Consider the following 14,362-nt stretch of genomic DNA (forward strand, 5'->3'; position numbering starts at 1 on the left):
TCTCCAGTGTAAGAGACCTTCTTCACACTGATCACCAATGTAAAGGGTATTCCTCTCCACTGATCATCAATGTAAGAGGCATTCTTTCCAGTAATCTCCAATGTAAGAGACCTTCTTCTCATTGTCCTCCAATGTAAGGAGCATTCTTCCCACTGACCATGTAAGAAGTATTCTTGCCACTGATCACCAATGTAAGGGGCCATTGACACCTAATGAATTGGTTTTGGTAAGGGTTTCCTAATCCTGAAAATTATTATACAGTGATTTTCAACTTCCACAGAGGCCCCACATATATACGTTATGGATATTCACATTGTGCCGAGCAAGACCAATGTAATCGAGCCATAAAATCCAAACCTGGAGTTCAGCTTTAGTAATGAGAACACAATGCCCTTTCCTGTTACATAAATCCTCCCAGTGCTGAGGCAGAATATGTTGGTGGAGCTTTGAAGGGTTAAGTTCCCTATTTTGTACTTGCGTTTTCCCTCAGCGAACTTTATGAGATAAGGTTTGTGGTGTTGTGCTGAGTTGACTGCTGAGAAATTCAGACACCCTCTTCCTCCCCCGTACGCCCACCAGGCAGGTGCAGGCCAGCTCCCATGGGTGCCTAGGCTGATGAGAAGTTTACGTTGAAGTGACTCTCCATTCTTTGGCAACTCTTGCACACTTTGTACCTCGCTCGGACCATGTTGGTGCTTGTACTCCTCTGTTTCTGCAGCGCCAACTCTGTCCATTCGTTAGAGGACTCTGGGTTCTTTACGGTTTCAGCTGAAGGTAAGAGGACCTAGATTAACCAGTCAATGTAGAATTCACTCTAACCCACAACTTTTGTAAAAGGCAGAAACATCAATAATTTTGTAAAACAACAATTTTGTATATCATATTGATAATGTATCTTATTTCATTGTGTGTGTGACGGCTTTTGAAGTATCTATTCTACCCTAGTGGGAAGGTTTAGCCTATTCTTGTTGCCAGAGGCATTATGAGTCCCGGGCCATTCTTTCCTATGATATCCTTGAATTCCTTGGGTGTTTTCTTTTTGTTGATGTCTCGGTTCCGCACCTTATATCTTTATAAATTTTGTAGCCTACCTAAACATAGCATACATTTTTTATTTCTTATGACAGATAGGGATATAATATGATAGCACACTTACATACTTATATATGTTTATTTTATAGGTTTTAATTAGGAATAAATATTTTCCTCTGATTCTTCCTAACTTTTTTTTTTATTCTTTTTATTATTTTAGTAAAAAAAAAAGAGCTTACAAAACATATCCTCTCAGCATTCCCCGGACACAATAGTACAGTAACAAGACAAAAATAAAACAGCAACATAAATATAACAATAGCTCATTCAACACCTTTGCTAACAAGTATTACTGTCTGATTGGTATTCAAGGATGATCAGTGTTCCTGGCAGTTATAGGAGAGCAAAAAAAAGAATATGTAGTGGGAGGGTACCCATTTCAGAGTAGGGTCCCTGGGAACAGCTAGAAAACATTCAGAATTAAAAAGAGTTTGGGGGGGCAATAGGATATAAATTACTATGGTCAACAGAAAGGGGGATCCCGCATTATAAGAGCCATTTCCCTTCTCCAGGATAAAGGAGTGTCCCATTCTCCTCCATTCAGAGTTCGCATCAACCGTAGAAGGTGACTCAAGCTAAACATCCCAAATTTTATTAAACTTTTTCAGGCATTTACTGGATATATAAATCAATTTATAAAACAGCAATGCAACTTTTATGTAAGTAGCACAACACCAGATAGGTGCCCCCAAAAAGAACCATCACAGACTGCTGATTAAAAGGATATCACATAAGTGTGGTTTTTTTGTCCCTGACTGCTGACAGTCCCAGCCTGAGTGCCGTCTGTGACCCGATAGAAATGCTGAGCCCCAAGTCCCAGGACTCAAGTGGTCAAGGTAGTTACAAAATAATAGGTGCCTATTTTAATGGGCCAAGCTAGCACCTTCCCATTTGGGCAAAATAATTGAAAAAAAGGCATGTTTCCCTTTAAATCTTCCCAATGCAACTTTTACGTAATTAGCACAGCCGCTGATATCTACCCCAAAATATGACCATTAAAGTCTGCTGATTAAAGTGATATCACGTGAGCGTGGTTTTTATGTCACCGAGAGCCGGGACCAGCCTACGTACCAGCCAGGACCTGGGAGAACTGCCAAGTCCTGATGCTGTTTTAAAACAGCACTCAAAATTCAAGTGGTTCAGGTAGTTATAACCAAACTTGCACATTCCTGATTTGGGAAAAATTGAAACAAATATTGCAAAATTATAAATAATTTAAAAAATCTGGATTATTCCAAGCATTCACACAGTTGTCATGAGTAATCCCTGTAATTTGTCTAATCAGTAAATTTTCCCATGACCGTTATCTCCATCTCGTGACCATAATGCAACATTTTCATGAAATACTGCCTTCGGAAAAATTCTGTACTATGACCTCGAGATGGAGCTGATTATTATAGGAAATACATAATTCAATGAGTAGACCCCTTTTTGTTGTCACCTGTATAGGAAAGAAGAGGGAATCCCTCTAATAGAGCCCTGGGTAACAGTAACCTTTTCCCACTCTATCCAAAAAAATATAACAAATGTGGCGACCTTTAGTAAAGGCATTTTAAAGATAGGGGTCTCCAAACTATGGCTGTGGGCCAAATCCAGCCTGCTACAAGATTGTATCCAGTTCTCTGATGGGAACTTTCCTGTAATGGGGACATTGATGGGAACTCTGATGTGAGGGTACTCCAATGAAGACCCTGATGTAATGGGTGACTCTGCTGCAGTGCTGGGACAAGGTCATCTATAGTCCAGGATGAACATGCCAAATTGTGCCTCCCCCCCAAGATGTGTGAGCATTGTGTGTCAGCAATCCCCCCCCCCAAAAAAAAAAACAAGCACTAATCTGCATGCTTACCATCCAGCATAAAGTTTCCCTCCTCCCATTACAAATCCACCACTCACTGAAATCCCCCCACCCAGCACAAATCTTTGCCCCCCCCCCCCCATACACACTGCTCAAATCCTCTCCCCATATGCCCCAGAACAAATCCCCCCCCCCCCCAAAAAACAAACTTTTACTTCCTAGCACAAATAGCCCCCAATTATGCCTACTAGCACAAATCCCCCACAAAAAACAGTTTTGCTCAGCACTTTACAATATAAAGGAAGACAATACAGCAACAATACAGTTCAATACAAGAGGGAAAGGAGGGCCCTGCTCTATATATATATTCATTTATGTACTGATATGTGAACATCAGATATTGGCAGAAAGTACCGGCAAAAAAATGCATGATGGGATGTATTCGCACATATGTGTACAAGCGTGTTAAAATCCTTTCTAGCTATTCTTGGGGCAGATTTTCACCTGCATGTACAGGCCCTTTAAAACAATGTGCTACTGAGATTATTAAAAAAATGCCTGAAGGACTAAAAACCTGGGGGTACATAGATATATATGAATAGATAGATAGATAGATAGATAGATAGATAGATAGATAGATAATAGAGAGATAGATAGATAGATAGATAGATAGATAGATAGATAGATAGATAGATAGATAATAGATAGATAGATAGATAGATAGATAGATAGATAGATAGATAGACAATAGATAGATAGATAGATAGATAGATAGATAATAGATAGATAGATAGATAGATAGATAGATAGATAGATAGATAGATAGAGAGAAATGAATAGATAGATAGATAGATAGATAGATAGATAGATAGATAGATAGATAGATAGATAGATATGAATAGATAGATAGAATACTGTATATAGATATATTTATTTATTTTTTAGCATACACATCACCAAAAGCCATGAAAAACCAAATATAAGCAGTGCAAATCAAACAAAAAGTGCTCAAGTGCTAATACTGTGCACAATAAATATATAAACAGATATCTAAAAAAAATTCAATCCATGACAGTGAAAGCAAGAATGTGCTCTAAAATCAAGGTGTAAGTCCACTGATAGTTGTGTTAAATGTCCTTCTTTCCAGCCAAAACACCATGTGAATAAATAAATCTTCCAAAATGAGTGACTGATCAGCCAGCTCCGCTTCTATAGCCTCAAACAAATCGCCCCCAATCCAGTGACCCTCACCAAATATTATGGCTTATCTCACTATTGATAAGCAAATTCACTTGTGGTGAATATCAATCCCAATTAGGGATTCTCCTCCATAACAGCTGTACTTGCCAGTAAACAAAAGCTTGTATAACAGTGGGATTCCTTTATCAACACCACCCCACCAAAACGTAAAGTATGTGCATGTCCAACATCAGTGGTCCTGCAATGGTATGGTGTGGCATCAACAGTGTCTCACCTGACCATCCTCACTGGCCGGGAGCTGAATGTCACTTCCGGCGGTAAATAGGAGGCAGACACTGGTTGTAGACAATTGTCATGCGGCCCGACACTGACGCATTTCGTCACCTGACTTTGATTTAAGAATATTGCATTCAATTTAAAGTAGCAGCAATTATTTTAGTTGGGTTATCACAAAATAAATCATATGTGAGCTATTTATATATTGTTGATAGATTAAATTATAGATTTTGAGGCATCAAAAAACACTCATTTAATATCATTTACGCAGTGATTTGAAGCATAATTAATTTTTTAGTATACTTTTACTATGTAACTATGTATGTTTAAAGATTTTTTATCCTCTTCCAGAAAAGGAGCTAACACTTCCCACCTCAGTCGCCAACATTATTATTATTAACTGTATTATCATTTTTATTAATAATACAATATTACTTACCGTAGGTTTCAGTTTATTTTGGCGGTTCAGTTCCTGGAATTATGCTCTTTGTGGATATGCAGTAGGATGTTTATCATATACCTAGCGCCCACAATCAGGGATGTGTGTAGACCTTGTTTTAATTTACAGGAACTAAACTTTACACTTCTTGATTTCTAAGTTCCCTTTTTAACGTAAAACTTTTTTACTTGACCATCATTTCAGAATCCCTAACACAGATCGGAGAATATAGAAACATACACTATATTGCCAAAAGTATTGTGAGACCCCTCAAAATCATGTGATTCAGGTGTTCCAATCCCCTCCATGGACACAAGTGTATACAATCAAGCCCCTAGGCATGCAGACTGCTTCTACAAACATTGGTGAAAGAATGGGTCGCTCTCAGGAGCTCAGTGACTCCAAGCGTGGTCCTGTGATAGGTTGCCACCTGTGCAATAAGTCCATCCGTGACATTTCCTGGCTACTAAATATTCCACACTCAACTGTTAGTGGCATTATAACAAAGTAGAAGCAACTGGGACAACAGCAACTCCACAAAGTCACAAAGTTGTAGGCCACAGAAAATTACTGAAGCGCACAGTGTGCAGAAGTCGCCAACTGTCTGCAGAGTCAATAGCTAAAGACCACCAAACTTGGTGTGGCCTTCAGATTAGTACAACAACAGTGCGCAGAGAGCTTCATGGAATGGGTTTCCATGGCCGAGCAGCTGCATCCAAGCCTTACATCACCAAGTGCAATGCAAAGCGTTGGATGCCGTGGTGTAAAGCACATCACCACTGTTCTCTGGAGTGACAAATCACGCTTCCCTGTCTGGCAATCCGATGGACGTGTCTGGGTTTGGCGGTTGCCAGGAGAATGATACTTGCCTGACTGCATTGTGCCAAGTGTAAAGTTTGGTGGAGGGGGGATTATGGTGTGGGTTGTTTTTCAGGGGTTGAGCTTGGCCCCCTAGTTCCAGTGAAGGGAACTCTTAAGGCATCAGCATACCAAGACATTTTGGACAATTTCATGCTCCCAACTTTGTGGGAAGAGTTTGGGGATGGCCCCTTCCTGTTCCAACATGACTGCCCACCAGTGCACAAAGCAAGGTCCGTAAAGACATGGAGGAGCCAGTTTGGGGTGGAGGAACTTGACTGGCTTGCACAGAGTCCTGACCCCACCCCGTAGAATACCTTTGGGATGAATTAGAGCAGAGACTGCGAGCCAGGCCTCCTCCCCCGACATCAGTGCCTGACCTGACAAATGTGCTTCTGGAAGAATGGTCAAACCTTCCCATAGACACCCTCCTAAACCTTGTGGACGGCCTTCCCAGAAGAGTTGAAGCTGTTATAGCTGCAAAGGGCGGGCCAACTCAATATTGAACCCTACGGACTAAGACTGGGAGGCCATTAAAGGACATGTGAGTGGAAAGGCAGGCGGACCAATACTTTTGGAACTATAGTGTACTTTATGAAAGGCTCAGTCTACCCATAACCCAAAACTAATAGGTTGATCCATCCGCTGGTCTCCTGCATATCTCAGAAAACTCTGAGACAAGGGTTCCCAACTTCGCCGTATTCTGTAGGCGCAGTGTGGAACTCTTGAATTGGAAACCATTATTTATATGACATTATGGAGATGAGAGAGAAGATGAGGACATCTCATTTCTGGAGTCGAGATGGCTCACAGAAGACAAGCTCATTGAAGTTAATAGTTGAGGAACTGATCCTTTAAAAAACAATACAAAAGCAGTCCCACTATTAGGGTTCATGCACACAGAGATTTCATTTTAATGCCCAGCCTAATTCCCCAGCATTCCCAGCATCCCAAGCCATAGGTGCTGCATACAGACTGAAGTTTTGTGTTCAGGAAATACGTCGGGCACTCACTCGTGTGTCAACACCGATACAAAGAAGCATCAGCATTTACTATAGTATGGCCGTGTACAGCTATTCACTTTTACGGCGGTATGTATGCACATGCAGTTCCCTGGATGGGGGAAAGCGGCAGGTATAATAAATGCCTATACCTGTCAATGTGCATGAGCGTATGCATATATACGACCTCGCAGAAGTGGTGTTTATTGGTGGGGATGCATAAATGCGCTACTGTGTTTGTGCTGAGGGTTGGCTGCACAGAGACTGAGCTGTCAGTGACCATTCCAGGTCTAGGACTAACAACTGAAAACCAGTCCTCCTGATTGCTGTGACAGCCTCTGAAATTGATACATTGTATTACATACCAGATACATCATATAATACAATATCCTTGATAGAGGAAAGATTGCTAACAAAAAAGTGTGTGTAAACTTTGTAATATATTTATAAGCGATATAGAGTCGGGGATTATAAATCCCATTTCAGTCTTTGCAGATGACACCAAGCTGTGCCGTGGAATAACGTCCTTACAGGATGTCTCCAATTTACAAGCCGACCTCAATGCTCTGTGTAATTGGGCAACTATGTGGCAAATGAGGTTTAATGTTGATAAATGTAAGGTTCTGCAGTTGGGGGCTAAGAATATGCATCATACATACTGGGGGGGGGGGGGTACAACTGGGGGAATCAATGGTGGAGAAGGATCTGGGGGTTCTGGTAGATCACAAGTTTAATAATGGCAGCAATGCCAAGCTGCGGGTTCTAAAGGGAGCAAAATGCTCTCTTGTATTAGGAGAGGTATAGACTCCAGAGAGAGAGATATAATTTCCCCCCCCCCCCCATACAAATCATTAGTAAGACCTCATCTGGAATATGCAGTTCAGTTTTGGGTCCCAATTCACAAAAATAATAGATAAGGGGGGATATGATCACCATGTATAATACATAAGGGGGGATATGATCACCATGTATAATACATAAGGAGGGATAAGATCTCCATGTATAATACATAAGGGGGATATGATCACCATGTATAATACATAAGGGGGGATATGATCTCCATGTATAATACATAAGGGGGATATGATCTCCGTGTATAATACATAAGGGGGGATATGATCTCCATGTATAATACATAAGGGGGATATGATCACCATGTATAATACATAAGGGGGATATGATCTCCATGTATAATACATAAGGGGGGATATGATCTCCGTGTATAATACATAAGGGGGGATATGATCTCCATGTATAATACATAAGGGGGATATGATCACCATGTATAATACATAAGGGGAGATATGATCTCCATGTATAATACATAAGGGGGGGGGGATATGATCTCCATGTATAATACATAAGGGGGGATATGATCTCCATGTATAATACATAAGGGGGGATATGATCACCATGTATAATACATAAGGGGGATATGATCTCCATGTATAATACATAAGGGGGATATGATCTCCATGTATAATACATAAGGGGGGATATGATCTCCGTGTATAATACATAAGGGGGATATGATCTCCATGTATAATACATAAGGGGGATATGATCTCCATGTATAATACATAAGGGGGATATGATCACCATGTATAATACATAAGGGGGATATGATCCCCATGTATAATACATAAGGGGGAATACGATCTCCATGTATAATACATAAGGGGGGATACGATCGCCATGTATAATACATAAAGGGGGATATGATCGCCATGTATAATACATAAGGGGGGATACGATCGCCATGTATAGTACATAAGGGGGATATGATCTCCATGTATAATACATAAGGGGGATATGATCTCCATGTATAATACATAAGGGGGGATATGATCTCCATGTATAATACATAAGCGGGGATATGATCTCCATGTATAATACATAAAGGGGATATGATCACCATGTATAATACATAAGGGGGGATATGATCTCCATGTATAATACATAAGGGGGATATGATCACCATGTATAATACATAAGGGGGGATATGATCTCCATGTATAATACATAAGGGGGGATATGATCTCCATGTATAATACATAAGGGGGGATATGATCTCCATGTATAATACATAAGGGGGGGATATGATCTCCATGTATAATACATAAGGGGGGATATGATCACCATGTATAATACATAAGGGGGGATATGATCTCCATGTATAATACATAAGGGGGGATATGATCTCCATGTATAATACATAAGGGGGGGATATGATCTCCATGTATAATACATAAGGGGGGATATGATCTCCATGTATAATACATAAGGGGGGGATATGATCTCCATGTATAATACATAAGGGGGGATATGATCTCCATGTATAATACATAAGGGGGGATATGATCTCCATGTATAATACATAAGGGGCGATATGATCTCCATGTATAATACATAAGGGGGGGATATGATCGCCATGTATAATACATAAGGGGGGATATGATCGCCATGTATAATACATAAGGGGGGATATGATCTCCATGTATAATACATAAGGGGGATATGATCTCCATGTATAATACATAAGGGGGGGTAATGATCACCATGTATAATACATAAGGGGGAATATGATCTCCATGTATAATACATAAGGGGGGATATGATCTCCATGTATAATACATAAGGGGGTTACTCGCCATGTATAATACATAAGGGGGAGATATGATCACCATGTATAATACATAAGGGGTGGGGATATGATCTCCATGTATAATACATAAGGGGTGGGGATATGATCTCCATGTATAATACATAAGGGGGGGATATGATCTTCATGTATAATACATAAGGGGGGATATGATCACCATGTATAATACATAAGGGGGGATATGATCTCCATGTAGAATACATAAGGGGGGATATGATCTCCATGTATAATACATAAGGGGGGATATGATCTCCATGTATAATACATAAGGGGGATATGATCTCCATGTATAATACATAAGGGGGGGATATGATCTCCATGTATAATACATAAGGGGGGATATGATCTCCATGTATAATACATAAGGGGGATATGATCACCATGTATAATACATAAGGGGGGATATGATCTCCATGTATAATACATAAGGGGGGATATGATCTCCATGTATAATACATAAGGGGGGATATGATCACCATGTATAATACATAAGGGGGATATGATCTCCATGTATAATACATAAGGGGGGGATATGATCTCCATGTATAATACATAAGGGGGGATATGATCACCATGTATAATACATAAGGGGGGATATGATCACCATGTATAATACATAAGGGGGGATATGATCTTCATGTATAATACATAAGGGGCGATATGATCTCCATGTATAATACATAAGGGGGGGATATGATCGCCATGTATAATGCATAAGGGGGGATATGATCGCCATGTATAATACATAAGGGGGGATATGATCTCCATGTATAATACATAAGGGGGATATGATCTCCATGTATAATACATAAGGGGGGGTAATGATCACCATGTATAATACATAAGGGGGATATGATCTCCATGTATAATACATAAGGGGGGATATGATCTCCATGTATAATACATAAGGGGGGATATGATCTCCATGTATAATACATAAGGGGGGATATGATCTCCATGTATAATACATAAGGGGGAGATATGATCACCATGTATAATACATAAGGGGTGGGGATATGATCTCCATGTATAATACATAAGGGGTGGGGATATGATCTCCATGTATAATACATAAGGGGGGATATGATCTTCATGTATAATACATAAGGGGGGATATGATCACCATGTATAATACATAAGGGGGGATATGATCTCCATGTAGAATACATAAGGGGGGATATGATCTCCATGTATAATACATAAGGGGGGATATGATCTCCATGTATAATACATAAGGGGGATATGATCTCCATGTATAATACATAAGGAGGGATATGATCTCCAGGTATAATACATAAGGGGGGATATGATCTCCATGTATAATACATAGGGGGGGGATATGATCTCCATGTATAATACATAAGGGGGGATATGATCACCATGTGTAATACATAAGGGGGTTACTCCCCATGTATAATACATAAGGGGGAGATATGATCACCATGTATAATACATAAGGGGTGGGGATATGATCTCCATGTATAATACATAAGTGGGATATGATCTCCATGTATAATACATAAGGGGGGATATGATCTCCATGTATAATACATAAGGGGGATATGATCACCATGTATAATACATAAGGGGGTATATGATCTCCATGTATAATACATAAGGGGGGATGTGATCTCCATGTATAATACATAAGGGGGGATATGATCTCCATGTATAATACATAAGGGGGGATATGATCTCCATGTATAATACATAAGGGGGGGATATGATCTCCATGTATAATACATAAGGGGGGATATGATCTCCATGTATAATACATAAGGGGGATATGATCTCCATGTATAATACATAAGGGGGGATATGATCTCCATGTATAATACATAAGGGGGGTATGATCACCATGTATAATACATAAGGGGGATATGATCTCCATGTATAATACATAAGGGGGGATATGATCTCCATGTATAATACATAAGGGGGATATGATCTCCATGTATAATACATAAGGGGGGATATGATCTCCATGTATAATACATAAGGGGGGATATGATCTCCATGTATAATACATAAGGGGGGGTATGATCTCCATGTATAATACATAAGGGGCGGTATGATCTCCATCTATAATACATAAGGGGGGATATGATCTTCATGTATAAATACATCAGTGGTTCATATAGAGAACTCGGTGTAGTCATTCACCCTGAGGTCATCACAGAGGACAAGGGGGCGATCTTTACATCTGGAGGAAAAGAAATTTTCTTCACAGTAAGAGCTGAGAATGTGGAATAGACTCCCTCAAGAGTTGGTTGTGGCCAGCTCAGTGGATTGCTGTAGGAAAGTCCTGGATTCTTTCTCAGATACACAGAATATAACTGGATATAACATTTATAGGTAAAGTTTATCCAGGGAATATCCGATTGCCTCTCGGGGAATCAGAAATAATTTGTTTTCCCTGCAGAAGCAAATTGGATCATGCTTTGCTGGTTTTTTTGCCTTCCTCTGGATCAATTGTGGGTGTAGGATTATAACTTTTTTTTTATGGTTGAACTGGATGGACTTTTGTCTTTTTTCAGCCAGACTAACTATGTAACTATGTAACTATAAATGACTTGGGAGTCTTATGATGACCTTCTGGCGCTCTAATTGTCAGTTTCACTTGGAGGTCCGCATTTAGGAGGCTATCACCCCAGTCTTGGTGGTTTTGGTGCATACGATGGAATACATTCTCTCAGGTCTCACATTTTTCTCTCTTTTAGGTAACTTCTCACTGCCCTGTAATCAATCAAAGCTCATTCCGTTGAAGGTGAAGATATTGGTGGAGGAAGATAGAAATCAGTTGTGGGTCGACCTGGAGCTGAATTCATCAGTTGTGGAGCTAAACACTACAAGGCAATTCTTGAAACTGCAAGAATACCTGACCAATGACACCTCCCCACAATTTTTCTGTTCTGCAGGTTACAATGCACATCCTAAAAAGGACACAGGTAACCGTTTCTCTTATTCTGTATGGCAGGTGTCATTCTCGGTATCTGTCCTTATTCTGTATGTATGGACCATGGGCGGACTGAAAACTCATGGGGCCTCCGGACAATAGGGAAACATGGGGCCCCTGTGTCCTTGCCCACACTCAAACCACACCCAAAAAAGCCTATGAAAAACAAACCAGGGGCATCTCATGGGTGTCATTCTCAGTATCTGTCCTTATTCTGTATGTATGGACTCTGCACAGTCCCACTTCTCCTGTCCTGTATGCCGGGTGTCATTCTCAGTATCTGTCCTTATTCTGTATGTATGAACTCTGCACAGTCCCACTTCTCCTGTCCTGTATGCCGGGTGTCATCTCGGTATCTGTCCTTATTCTGTATGGATGGACTCTGCACAGTCACACTTCTCCTGTCCTGTATGCCGGGTGTCATTCTCAGTATCTGTCCTTATTCTGTATGTATGAACTCTGCACAGTCCCACTTCTCCTGTCCTGTATGCCGGGTGTCATTCTCAGTATCTGTCCTTATTCTGTATGAATGGACTCTGCACAGTATCACTTCTCCTGTCCTGTATGCCGGGTGTCATTCTCAGTATCTGTCCTTATTCTGTATGGATGGACTCTGCACAGTCCCACTTCTCCTGTCCTGTATGCCGGGTGTCATTCTCAGTATCTGTCCTTATTCTGTATGGATGGACTCTGCACAGTCCCACTTCTCCTGTCCTGTATGCCGGGTGTCATCTCGGTATCTGTCCTTATTCTGTATGGATGGACTCTGCACAGTATCACTTCTCTGGTCCTGTATGCCAGGTGTCATTCTCAGTATCTGTCCTTATGTCTGAATGCAAAGTGGAGGGTACGACTTCTGTTGCTTCCTGGAGTCCTCTGCCCTGTGTAAGCTCCAAGTCACCACCAAGAGCTTACACACGGCTTCTTCATTATGTTCCCAGAGGTTGCTGGATGCATTAACCACTTGCTGTTGCCATCATTCGGCTACCTATATCCATCATAGGAGGTCCTCCCAGAACAGTGCCCCTGCGCGGTCCCTGCGGTGTGCACTCGGTGCTCTCTGTGATCGCTTTGTCCTTTGGATACAGCTGATCACATGTCATGGTGAAGGGCCAATCACAGTGTCCTTTTACCACATGATCGGCTTTGTCCAATCATACCTGATCGCCATGTAAACACAGTTGACGATTTTCGGAAGTGAGTAAAAATAAATGATGGTTGTCGATAGCACTTATCTCAGGCTGTCACAGCGTGAGGAACGTACTGCCGATAACCGGCAACTGTGAAAAGAGACATCTACACTGATAATCAGGGCACTGATTATCAGTGCACCCCCAAAAGTGCCCATCAGTGTTGCCTACCAATGTCAATCAGTGCCCAGCAGTGCTGGCAATCTGTGCCCATCAGTGCTGCCAATCTGTGCCCAGTAAGTGCCACCTGTCAGCGCCACCTGTCAGTGCCTATCATTGCCACCTATTAGTGCCACATATCAGTGCAGCTTCATCAGTGCCCCCTCATCAATGCCCACCAGTGCTGCCTCACCATTACATAGTTACATATTTAGTCTGGCTGAAAAAAGACAAAAGTCCATCCAGTTCAACCATAGAAAAAAAAATTACCTGTTTGCAAACTTTTATAATAGAAACTAAGATCCCCAAATCTTCTTTTTTCGTTTGTTTAGAAAAAAAATAAAACACCCAGTGGTGATCAAATACCACCAAAAGAAAGTTCTATTAGTATGAAAAAATTGTAAAATTTCATATGGGTACAGTGTTGCATGAGCGCACAATTGTCATTCAAAGTGTGACAGCGCTGAACGCTGAAAATTGGCCTGGGCAGGAAGGGGGTAAAAGTGACTGGTAGGCGAGTGGTAAAGAGAACCTGTTGCTTCCCCCTGCTTGGGTTATAGTACTAAATTACAGCCATGTCACATCAGTAGCCGGGTTGGAAATTTATAGGACGTACAAAGACAAAAAAATTTTCAGTTTTGAAAAGAAATTTTAATGTTAAAAGAACTTTTTATCAACCTCTTTGATTGCTCTTTCTTGTAATTTTCTGTTTTTGCAAAGTCGGCTTTATG

The 14,362-nt window shown here is 40.8% G+C and overlaps 1 protein-coding gene across 1 annotated transcript in view; it reads left to right on the forward strand.

Annotated features, from left to right (window-relative positions):
• The first annotated feature begins 496 nt into the window (after nt 1–496).
• Nucleotides 497–14,362, forward strand: part of CD19 (CD19 molecule) — a 60,593-nt gene continuing 46,727 nt past the window's right edge. Inside the window, exons 1-2 of the mRNA XM_089693483.1 lie at nt 497–774; nt 12,047–12,274. Coding sequence (XP_089549609.1) covers nt 687–774; nt 12,047–12,274 — 316 coding nt within the window. The 5' untranslated portion in view covers nt 497–686. The remainder of the gene's footprint in view (nt 775–12,046; nt 12,275–14,362) is intronic.

Source organism: Staurois parvus, unplaced genomic scaffold (genome assembly GCF_062004578.1).
Source record: "Staurois parvus isolate SC_StPar_1 unplaced genomic scaffold, SC_StPar_1.0 ptg000024l, whole genome shotgun sequence".
Taxonomy (NCBI): domain Eukaryota; kingdom Metazoa; phylum Chordata; class Amphibia; order Anura; family Ranidae; genus Staurois; species Staurois parvus.